This window comes from Mytilus galloprovincialis, chromosome 3, assembly GCF_965363235.1.
Source record: "Mytilus galloprovincialis chromosome 3, xbMytGall1.hap1.1, whole genome shotgun sequence".
Taxonomy (NCBI): Eukaryota; Metazoa; Mollusca; class Bivalvia; order Mytilida; family Mytilidae; genus Mytilus; species Mytilus galloprovincialis.
In genome coordinates, this window is record NC_134840.1 from 100840269 (window position 1) to 100853074 (window position 12806).

At 31.9% G+C, this 12806-nt stretch overlaps 1 protein-coding gene across 2 annotated transcripts in view; it reads right to left on the reverse strand.

Moving 5' to 3' along the window:
• Positions 1–12806, reverse strand: part of LOC143069539 (uncharacterized) — a 46957-nt gene that overhangs the window by 19679 nt on the left and 14472 nt on the right. For both annotated transcript variants that reach the window (XM_076244224.1, XM_076244225.1), the window contains exons 2-3: positions 5748–6180; positions 2286–2515 (exon numbers count right to left, since the gene is read on the reverse strand). In XM_076244224.1, coding sequence (XP_076100339.1) covers positions 2286–2515; positions 5748–5964 — 447 coding nt within the window. In that variant the 5' untranslated portion in view covers positions 5965–6180. The remainder of the gene's footprint in view (positions 1–2285; positions 2516–5747; positions 6181–12806) is intronic.

The window sequence follows — 12806 nt, forward strand, 5'->3', positions numbered from 1 at the left end:
TTCTTTTTTTATGAAGCAAAGTAATATCACCTCTTTCAATTTGTCTTTTAGTTTGGAATGTGGAATACTTGTGTACAGGGTAGAAAAGTCAAATGTTTTAATACTGTTACAAGATGAAAGAGAGTTAGATTGTATGTACTCTAAAAGATCTTTTGAATTTTTAAGTATCCACATCTGATTCACGCCACCTCTAGAATAGGCAGTTTCACAATAACTTTGAAGCCCGTCTTTGATTGCTGATAAAATAGATGTTAATAATTTAGAAAGAGGTTCCGTGGAGCACTTGGAAGACCCAGCAATATACCGTATATGTAGTTTAGGTATCCAATACAGTGATGGAAGATCCAGTTCTTCATCTTTGGTTGAAATTCCAAAGGAACATAGAACAGACCTATGATTATCCAGGATTTCCTCTTTGGTAAGTGTCGTGAGGGTATATGTTGAGTTTCCAAGTGATTGTCAATACCTAATTCGTTTATCAAGCAGTTGATGTAGTGACTTTTACACACAAAAACGATGTTATTTGGGGCTTTATCTGCGGGGACAACAACATATTTGTCATGGAGGTCGGATAGGTGTTTTGCAACATTTGGGTCTTTAAAGATTGACGTAGCATGGGTATTGATGGACCCATTCAGTTTCTTAATTCTGATTTGTATCAACGACCTCACTGCCTTAATCCATTCGGAAAGAGTGTCTACGTCTTCCTTCTCGCGCTTAGCCCATTGCCTGGCATAATCCTCGACTGAATCCATCAAAATTTTAAAGTTGTATTTCCAATTGATGGATTTAGGCTCACGATATTTGGGACCTTTCGATAACACATTTCGTAGAGAAGTGTTATTAACAATGTTAAGGTCACCGGTAATAACATGGCCAGCAGGATTATATGTGAATTTGGAACTAGCACAAGTGCAATCAGGAGGTTTAGACTTGAAGTCGTCAATATCGAGATCCTGCAAAACGCGTTTGTAATTGAAAATTTTAGTTGCAATAGGTTTGGTATAGGTATAAGAAATTATTGGTACAGACTGGTCTTTGAAATAAGGAGGTATTTTCGATTGCACTAATTTATGATGAAGGATATTGCCTAGGTTGACTGACTTAGGCATTGCACTCTGAATATATTTTATATATAAACCCACTGAAACAAGACGTCTTATACATTTTTCTTTTAAATATTCTAATCAATCTTTGTAAATAAGCTCGTAGATACCAGGATTGAAATTTTATGTTTACGCCAGACGCCATTTCGTCTACAAAAGATTCATCAGTAAAGCTCGAATAAAAAAAGGCCAAATAAAGTACGAAGTTGAAGAGTATTGAGGACCACAAATTCCTAAAAGGTTGAAAAATACAGCTAAGGTAAATAAACTCATCATAGATACCAGGATTAAATTTTGTATTTACGCAAGTAATCTATTCTTGAAATAGAAAAGCCTGAGTAGTTCAAAAATTCAAAGTTTTGTTAACAGTTATATATAATTAATGCTTATGGCATGTCATTCTAGGTATAAGACTTTGTGGTAATTAGATATCACGTGATTATTGGTTTCAAAGTGCTGTAAAAATGGCGACTTTTTGAAAAGTATGCTTATTTATTAGGATGGACATAATATCAATTTTTTTTTTGGCCAATATTCCTTTACATGACTTTTCGTTTTGTCTTTTTCTTGGAGTTCAGTTTTTTTATGCTTTTACATTTTTGTTATAATGCTTATGAACCTCATCATAGACACCAGGCTAAAAAAAAATGACTTTGTTCACTAATGTTGATAGTGTATTGTTGATCCTGTATTGTGTCTTAAGTTTTTCTTTTCATTTGTCAAAGGTTTTTTTTAAAGAATAGGTTTACAACAAAATTTTCAAAATCAAGAACAAAGTCATCTGACAATTGTTGTGAAATTAGACCATTTGAGAGCCTGACATTTTAAAACATTTTTGGCATGTCAGATTTTCTCCAAAAATGTTGTTTGAAGTTTGACTGAGAAAACTACCTCATATCCATAAATAGGTAATGCATATAGGCATTATTATGGGGCCAAACATTGTTGGATTGAAATTACCGATGACCAATTCTCATAAACCCATTTACGAGATAAAAACGGCTTTTACGGGAAGAATCAAAAACTAAGAGGATCGAATAATTTTCAAAACGAGCAATCCGTGGAGCGTTGATGAGTGAGTGACAATAAGACTAATTCATTCCGAAGCATCTTGTTAAATCCATGCATCATCTTATAATAACATTAACATATGTCGACTCTGTATTGTACATAACTCACCTCAGTTATATCAGTCCAAGCAGTATTGAAGAAGGTTGTGTCTATCTTGCCATCACTCAAATGAGCCAGGTAGTTCCTGTAGTATTTGATTCTGGCTAAATCTGCCTCTGTTGAGATTTCAATAACAGGAGGTAACCTGTCAAATCCACCACGAGGAGGGGTCAAGGTTGCCAGATTTCGGAGTAATGTAAGCATCAAACTTACATCAAAATATCTAGAATCTGGAACATCTGGTAAATACATCAGATAGAAGTAGTGATAACTTAATTATGTATGTTTCTTTAATCATCTGCTGTCTTTTAGACTTTGAAGATTTGAAAATATTATCATTATACCACAACTAAAGTTTGTTTTACTTATACGGCATCAAGAAGAGAAACAAAAATGAGTTAGTTTGTTAGCCTTTAAAAATAGCTTTAACCCGCAACATTTTGTATCTTATTCAGAGATAGACTTATTGACTAGTGTTTGTTTAGGCTTTTCAATTGGTTGATCACACCACATGTAGTACCTAAATAAAGGCAACAGTAGTATACCGCTGTTCAAAACTCATAAATCCAGGGACAAAAAACAAAATCGGGGTAACAAACTAAAACCGAGGGAAACGCATTAAATATAAGAGGAGAACAACGACATAACACCGAAACGTAACACACAGAGAAACGGACCAAGCATCAGACAAAACACCACGAGAATAATAAATATAACATGAAAACCAAATACATGAATTAGGGATAGACAAGTACCGTGCCACGTCTGATCTCAATATCTCAAAAATAAGAGAAAACACAAACTACTCAACGTTAAAATGCAACACACACAGAAACGAACAATAATATAACAATGGCCATCTTCCTGACTTGGTACAGGACACTTTTAAAGGGGAATAAAAGTGGTGGGTTGAACCTGGTTTTGTGGCATGCCAAACCTCGCACTTTAATGGCAAAGTTAAATATAACATTGAAATGACAACATAATATTACAGGACTACAATACAAATTAATAGAACATATTAGACAAAGAAAAACATGATTTATAGATAACAAAAAGCATCAGGTTTAAAATTCAATACGCCAAAAACGCGCCTTGTCCACACAAGACTTACAAGTGACGCCCAGATATAAAGATCGAAAGTGAAAAAAGTACAAAGTTGTACAACACTGAAGATCAAAAGTTGAAAAGGTTTCGCCAAATACGGCATTGTTTTTATGCCCGGGATAAGAACATTCTTATTATATAGAACAATTCATGCTATTGCAAACAGTAAATTTTATCATATGAATATGAAAGAGATATACATAAAGAAACTGAAGTATTAACTAATTACAGAAAACTAAACCCGAATACATAACGCCCAGATATAAAAGATCGAAAGTGAAAAAGGTACAAAGTTGTACAGCACTGAAGATAAAAAGTTGAAAAGGTTTTGCCAAATACGGCATTGTTTTTATGCCCGGGATAAGAACATCCTTATTATATAGAACAATTCATGCTATTGCAAACAGTAAATTTTAACAAATGAATATGAAAGAGATATACATAATGAAACTGAAGTATTAACTAATTACAGAAAACTAAACCCGAATACATTATGCTATTAAAGTTTAACACAGAATAGACACACCCGAATCAGTCCAGGCGTCAACGTAATTAAAAAAATGTGACGTCACATACGATGGCGAAAAGGCACAAACGTTATGCCACATTTGAATTTATGAAATTTAGAAACAGCATGACGTCACATATGAAAAACTATCAAAGTGAGATAGAATTAGGATTGATTTAAGATTATATTAGAACTAAATACTGATAATTCATTTAAACAAAATGCATATTGCAATACTTATTAATAACAATTAACTGTAATATGTATATGTCCAGTTTGTTATGAATCCAACTTCAAACGTAAATAATCGTACAAAATTTAATATAATTAATAAAGGTGGTGATTAATTTTTCTATCCGTAACACCTAAATATAATAAAAAGACGTCAACACATTTGACAAAATCCGATGAGAATTACAAATATAACATTAAATATGTAAACTAAATACATGAATTTGGGATCAACAATTACAGAAACACGTCTTATAGTAATGCGAATTCACATTCAGCAAAACAGTCACAATCGGGAATAAGTCACGTTTGGTAATTAAAAGATTAGACGACATAATGACAAACCACAATCTACCATGTGATAAAAATGTCCTTAGCTAGTTTGGTTAAAGAGACATCATATGGATCCACCAATTCGTGATGGTGTCCATAAAATTTACGGAGTGTCAATTTTAATCTGTCCTCCTCATAACTTTGTTGGAGCAGTTTCTACGTAAGGAGCACACTCCTGTATATGAAGTCCGTATAGTGTGAACAAGCACGTGAATAACGTATCAATTGTGACGTGTAAACACCATAAGAAGGGGCAGAGGGTATGTTACTGCTGAGAAATGGGAAATTGATAATTGGGAAGTTTAAATCGTCCCGTTTATCATAGATTTTCGTGTGAAGTCGTCCATCTACGTCAATATTGAGGAAAAGATCAAGGTATGAAGCAGTCCTTCTAGTATCAGTAGTATTTCTTAAAACTGGTTTAACCCAACCACAATCATATGTTTGATATTGTGCCGTTACCACGTCAGACTTCCTTGACCAAGAGCTTGTTTGCATGTACAATTTTTTTCACACCACCATATATTGTTCTTGTACTTATATAAAAATAAGGATACCAGAAGAAAATAGTTATCAAAAGTACCAGGATTATAATTTAATACGCCAGACGTGCGTTTCGTCTACATAAGACTCATCAGTGACGCTCAGATCAAAATAGTTATAAAGCCAAACATGTACAAAGTTGAAGAGCATTGATGACCCAAATTCAAAACAATTGTGCCAAATAGGGCTAATGTAATCTGTGCCTGGGATTAGAAAATCCTTAGTTTTCGAAAAATTCATAGTTTTGTAAACAACACAAGAAATTTATAAAAATGACCATATAGTTGATATTCATGTCAACACCAAAGTGGGCTGGTGATATCCTTGAGGATGAAACGTCCATCAGCAGTGCCATCGACCCAGTGGTGTAAACAATTATCAAAGGTAACAGGATTATAATTTAATCCACCAGACCCCCGTATCATCTACATAAGACTCATCAGTGACGATCAGATCATAATAGTTATAAAGCCAAACTAGTACAAAGTTAGAGAGCATTGAGGAACTAAAATTTCAAACAATTATGCCAAATATGGCTAAGGTAACCTATTCCTGGGATTAGAAAATCCTTAGTTGTCGTAATAATTCATAGTTTTGTAAACAGAAAATTTATATAAAAAAAGGATAACAAAATCATTGACCTTGGATTAATTCTTTATGCTACCCACATACCCCCTCTCATATTCCAACCCACTCAAAATAAATGGGGGCAAAAAATATTTAGGTAGGTTAATACGATTTATACATACCAGGAAACCTTGGAAACAAGACGTTCCACTGGGATTCGCTGATAATTTTTTTCCTTTTCAATTCTGACAGTTTGTTATACTCTTTCTTCAATGAGGCATCTAAGCCTGTGGGATGAAATTCCAAATCAAATTTGATTCTCACTGCTCGTGGAGAAATTCCGGTTAGTAATAAACTCATTCGAACATAGTTTTCTTCTTCTACAGAAATCGTTGCCATAGTTTGCTGTTTGATACCTTGTGAAAAATTAAAGGAAGGATTACATCCAACGGAAGATTTCTTTTGAAACTGTCAGAACCTTGTTTTTTTTATATGGCAATATTCAATACTTTAAAGTCTGCATAGTTACAGGAACGGATCACGTTTGTTGATATGCATTTCAGCATCCCCCTTTGTTGTTGTCCTTGCTATGAAATTATAAATCTATTATCTTTCCTGTAATAATAAGACAAAAATGAAATATCTGAAGAAGAAAAAAATATATAAATCAGCAGTTTTACTGTACTCATTTTTATGTACCAATTAACTTGTTGAATAAAATCCTTAAACATTAATATTTGATGAAAATCCCCGTGACATTCTATTATGGATGCAATTGTTGGTTCAGTTAAATTGGAGTATACAGATATTGTGTAGCTGTATATGATTGTCAAGATAATGAAAACAAAATGAATCCAAAACACGCTAAGAGTTCTTTAGCAATAAAGGAGTCAGTTCTTGGTTTCAGTCATTACGGTCATATTGGCATTTAAAATATCTTATCTGCTTGGATATTGTGTTTTGTGTTATCGTTTGTAGTTATAATTCTATTTTTTTTAATTTTCTATTCGTATGTAAAAGGGAACACAATTTATCAACCAGTTCATTTCAAAGATTTTAGTTCAAGGCAACCATATGCACAGGATTTATTTGTTTTACACAGCTTTGATGAGAAGAAAACCTGATATACTTGTAGTTAGATAATACTTTAATTACACAATTTCTAACATAATTATATATTAATACCCCTGTAGTTGTTATAAAATGCATCATATAACATAATTACAAACCTAATTTCGATATATATCCATTTTTTGAAATTGAGCTGTGACGTCAATTTTTATGGCGAAGATACATTCGTGAGTCGCACAGTTCGTAATTCTTATGCTGTTTTTTTTTAAATTTCGTAAATTAATTTTAGGTACTCGCTGTAATTCTGTGGTTAACATGTCGAAGTGTACTATAATATTGTATTTATGTTTTTATCTGTCCTGAGTATTCTTGCAATTAATTGTACTGTATTTCTGATATTTATCGTTGTCATTTTAGCGGTTTGGTTAGCAAAAAAAAAAACCAAGTTCAACCAACAATTAATTTTTAAAATGTATGTACCAAGTTGCAGATGTTATCTAACAGTTCGTGTCTATTTATGTTGAATTGTCGTTTTTTGTTGTTGCAATAACCGTCATCTAGAGTCGTTGAATGTTTTTTTTTTTGTAAAAACAAGACAGAAGTGGATCTTGAAAATTTCTTTTACCATAATAATTAACATATGCTAATTATATAAATAGTTATCAAAGGTACCAAGATTATAATTTAGTACGCCAGACGCGCGTTTTTGTAAACAGGAAATTATAAATGTGACCATACAATGTAAAGTACCCAAATGAAAAATTTAACTTAAATGTGGTTGAATAGGCTCTGTGGTGGCAGATAAGAATGCTTGGCTTCTCTTTTCCAGCAGAAAAAAAAACTTTCAAAGTAATTTTTGGAACTTGTTCGTATCTTGGAAATGCAACAGGGCATTAGGCAAGCAACGAATTATCCGCAATCAACATTTACTAATAAATAAATTTGGTGTATTTACTGTCTTCTGATTGGTTAAAAGAATTAGCTTTATTTTCAATGTTATCAATTTTTTATGGCGACACGCCCACTCTAACGTTGTGTATTCATACGCAAACATCTGTGTACGTTGTTTTTTGTATTAATATATATCTTTGAGCTCTATTTTTGATAGAAATTTATTTATAATGAATGGCAATAATTTATTTTGAATTTATTGAACCATAAAATAAATTTTTGACTCTTCACATTTAACATAATCCGCTTCGCGGATTATTCAATGTGAAGAGTCAAAAATTAATTTTATGGTTCAATAAATTCAAAATAAATAACAGCCATTCATTAAATGTTAGTATACAAAAAGTTGACAAACTATTCAAACTTGTTTTCTATCCAATCATACCACATGAAGGTGAGTTCCATCTGACTGAGAGCATTGAATTGCTAGATTGGACTTTAAATACCTTCAATATACCATACTTTCATCTTAAAAAGCACTTTAATAACCAATTGGAAAATCTATTATACTATTCTTTTTAACTATGCTTAAAGTTTACTGCATATTTATCACACAGTTTAGAAAAATATGTATACTAAAACCTGAATGAAAGAAGATACGGTATCTTTTTAAACAAGATAGAAACACAACTTCAAAACTAACCAATAGACATTAAGAGATCAAATAACAGTCCTCAACAAACAATATGTGTTGAGAAAAATATATGGGTTCTGATCTTTTTTTTTTTTTTTTTTTTAACTTTTTTGGATTCAAGCGTCACTGATGAGTCTTTTTGTAGTCTTTATATTAATTACTTTATCCATTGGATTTATTACTTATAAGTTTCATTACAAGTGTGATTTGAATATTGCTTAATATGACGTTACCTCCATATAGGCCATAAACTTAACAGTATTGTTCTTTGGTACTAGCTTGAAAAAGAAAATTCCAATTCCCAAGAGAAGATGTAATAAAATCATGTAAATACGTTAATGAATAAGTTAAATCTTCTATAATATTGTACACACTAAGAACTAAAGGCACTGCAAGTAAAACTGGCTAAATCATACCCCGCCGCTAAGATTAATCATGCCTATCTTTCTAGTATGCTCTTTCTGACCCGGATAAATAAGTGGAAATTAAAAAAGATATGGAAAATAAATGTGTTATTTAGAGAAAATTAAAGTACAAAGGGTTTGGTAAGTTTACTGAAAATATTTTTTTATCGTAAGATGTTCGAAGTTATATCCTAGGACTTTTAGTCGCAGGTAAAACATGTTGTCATAAAAAGATACCTCATACTAAAAGTTCCATACAAAGAAATCCCTGTGTAAAGTTCACCACACTAATTACCATCCCTTTTAAGAAAGTGGGTAGATAAGTGACAATTTTTTACAAAACCAAAGAATGAAGTTCAACGAAACTTTCACACAATCTTATCACAGTATATACTCGTTCATCTCTTATTTTCAATTTTAGAAGATTCATTTTCTGGGATTATCCGTACCAAAACATGGACTTCTCCGTTTCATATTATAGGCCTGGGTTAAAACTTCCAACACCCGCAAATCTCCTAAAACAATGAATACATTTAAATAATTTTTTAACGTTCTATATATGTGCAACTTAAACTAGTACATGTATTTTACTTTTTTATTGGAATGATGTTCGGGTTCCCCATACAAGAGGGGAGTTATGCCTTTTCCGTAATTTTTGGCTACCGTTAGCGTCAAATTGGTTATAATTTTAACGTTATTTGTCAAAATATCAGTATCGTGATTCGTCACAAATTATCATTAGTGTCATTTTTAAAGAAAAAATTAACGTGATACGTCAAAATCAGTCGACTGTTTCATTGTCTAAAAGAAAGTGTATATTTTATCGTCATGCACTAAAAATTACCGTTAACGTCATTGGGGAAGAATTTTTACCGTTACCGTCATGAAGGTACTACATTACTACCCTCATACAAAAACCAGGGACATTTTTCTTTCACTTTGTGAGTATTACATCAATCACTTCTTCTGAAAAAAAATATGTTTTGAATGCAACTTTTGCTATTCTTCATGAAATGAAGCCGTTGTATACCCCTACATTTAATTTTGCATCAAATTTATAACAGGGGTTTCACAAAAAAAAAACATGAATTCCAAGTATCTTCTACCTTTCCAAAACCAAAAATCAGAATTTACTTAATGTTTCTTACAACCATCTAATGCTATTGTTGTCCTCCTATAATGTTTATGATCCGAATGAGATTTAGGTTTTCCCTTCCAAAAGCATAGATTTTTAAATTAGGTTTTCCATTTAGTATCTTCAACTTCCTACACTAATAAGAAAAAGACTTTGAAGCTATCCTTTAATCATTACCATATTCATTGTGTTAGTTAGGTTATTGTGCACCTCTCTTTTGTGTTTTCCCCTTCAGATCAATAAATTTTAGGTTTACTTCACCAGAGTTTGAAATTAAGAATGAGTAAGGATATATTTTGTTTTAGCTTTGTTCATAATATTTTTTTTTTTAGGTTTTTCTAACATGGCACTTTAATAACAATACGCTCCGTGTAAATAATGGAGATAGACGTTTACTGATGTTCAAATCTCGTAAATAAAATATATAAAAAATCAAAGTTACACTTAAGATTGAGAAAATCAAGAAATTCAAAAGAAAAGGGGGAAAAGATACCAGAGGGACAGTCAAACTCATAAATGGAAAATTTATAACAAATCCGGTAAATAGTGCGACCGAGTGCGTCTCCTGATTTGCGTGCATTACCATTCCTGTGATTCAAACTCAGATAAAATGAAACAATCTTGAGTAGGACACAACTGGTACAATTACAGATCAGAAGACTATACTGTTTTTTTAAGATCTATAAAGTTATTTAAGTCCGTCAAAATATGTCGATTTTTAGTTTGGACACCAACAAATCGTACATGTCAATCTATGTGTGATTGTAATGGTGAGCGTAAAACTAATATAGCGTTAAATACCGTACCAACTTCAAAAATGATACACGATGGTCTTGATGTATTGATTTTAGGTACTTGCGTTGTTTTGTATCTTGATAACGTGTTTTAGTGTTATTTTCTGTGTCTCTTTGCTTTTTTTGGCGTATGTGCTTTTTTTATAGATAAAGGCAACAGTATTATACCGGTGTTCGAGATTCATAATTTGATTGAAAAAAAAACGACACATCAGAAACACAACACTAAAGTGCAACTCGCACAGGAACGAACTATAATATAACAAGAGTGCACACATTGAAATGTCTCGCCTTCTTTACTAATCATTGATATTATGTTGATAGTCATGAATATAAAGTTTAATTACACTGTAACATAAACTCAACATTAACCAAGAAAACTTTACATTGACCAATGAACCATGAAAACGAGGTAAGGGCGGATGAACAATGCTAGACAGACATATACAGCTAACAATTCCTCTATCATACAACAAATAAAGTTGACCTATTGCTTATAGTTTAAAAAAACAGACCAAAACACAAAACCTTAGCACTGAGCAATGAACTTTGAAAATAATGACAAGATCGGATGACACCTGTCAGCTAGACATGTAAACCTTTCTATCATTGCATACACCAAATATAGTAGACCTATGCATACAGTATAAGAAAAACAGACCAAAACACACAAAAAACTGAACACTGATCAATGAACCATGAAAATCAGGTCAAGGTTATATAAAACCTGCACGACTGACATATAGATCATAAAATATTTCCATAAACCAAATATAGTTGACTTATTGCATATAGTATTAGAAAAAAAAAGACCAAAACTGAAAAAGCTTATATCCACTGAACCATGAAAATGGGGTCAAGGTCAGATGACACCTGCCAGTTGGACATGTACATCTTACAGTCCTTCCATTGACCGAATATACTAAACCTATTGCTTATAGTATCCGAGATATGGGATTGACCACCAAAAGTTAACCTTGTTCACTGATCAAAGAGGTCGAGTTCAAGTTAAAACTGTCTGACAGGCATGAGGTCCTTGCAAGGTATGCGCATACCAAATAAAGTTATCCTATTACTTATAATATAAGAGAATTTAACATTACAAAAAATCTTAACTTCTTATTTCATCGTGGACATTTGTGTTATTATATTGAGTATATAACCTTAAACAACTAAAAATGAATTATAATAACTTACAGTTAAACAGAATGTGTAATAAATCATAATGATGAATATTTTAGGCAAACAAATTTTCAAGGATCTTTTAAAGAAATTCGGGGTGACACTTACTTTTGTTTTTATACAAGGTGATCAAAGAACAAAATAGCTGTCTGTTTATGTTAGATAGTTTTAAAAAACATCAATAAATGTCACCTTGATTTTAAGTGTGTTTGTACAATTGATTGGAAATTTATCAAGTCAATAATGATATAATAATAAGTGTATTTAGAAGTTTATTTTAATCGATTAATTTACTATATACTCAAAGGTACACAGTATGGTTGTTGACTTCCAGTTGTATGAGAGAACATGAAACTGACACGATTCACTTTTTTATTGAATAAATTAAATTATTACAGAGAACTGATGCTAGTGTGTTACTACATTGCTCTAGTATTACATTAGCTTTACTAAAAGCGTAAAAGCAACAGATGCTAAACACGTCCCAGAACATTATAATCCATGCTGTGTGTATATTTTTATGCAGCTAAATGGACGACTTCAGAAATATCGGCTCCAACGAAGTTTTTATAACATGTCATATGTACTAATGTAATATTTTCATTCAAATCAAACCTAGGTCTCCATTTTATATATCATGTACGCATTAATGAAAATAATGTCATGCAACATTTTGTTGCACTATAATTATTTTATGTTTTGTTTGTGGTTTTTTTCCGTCTCAAACCAAATGTAAGACATGGTCACGACTGTGCAAACCAGTATATTTCTGATCCTACAACATCGATACGTTGAGTTGATCATATGTATTTTCAAATAATGAGAACGATACAACAGATACGATACACTTTTAATGTGAAACGTGCCTCGTTTTTTTTCGTCGTTCAATTTTAAATCTAAGGGTTTTTATTCGACGAATACTTCCTGCAAACATGAGTGGTATTTATATGTTTAATGGGCAGGTTTGTTGAACTTAAAACATTTTATGATTGTTGAACTTAAAATATTTAATGATAAGGTGCAATATAAAGATACGGATTTATAAATATATAGGGATGCGAATATATAAA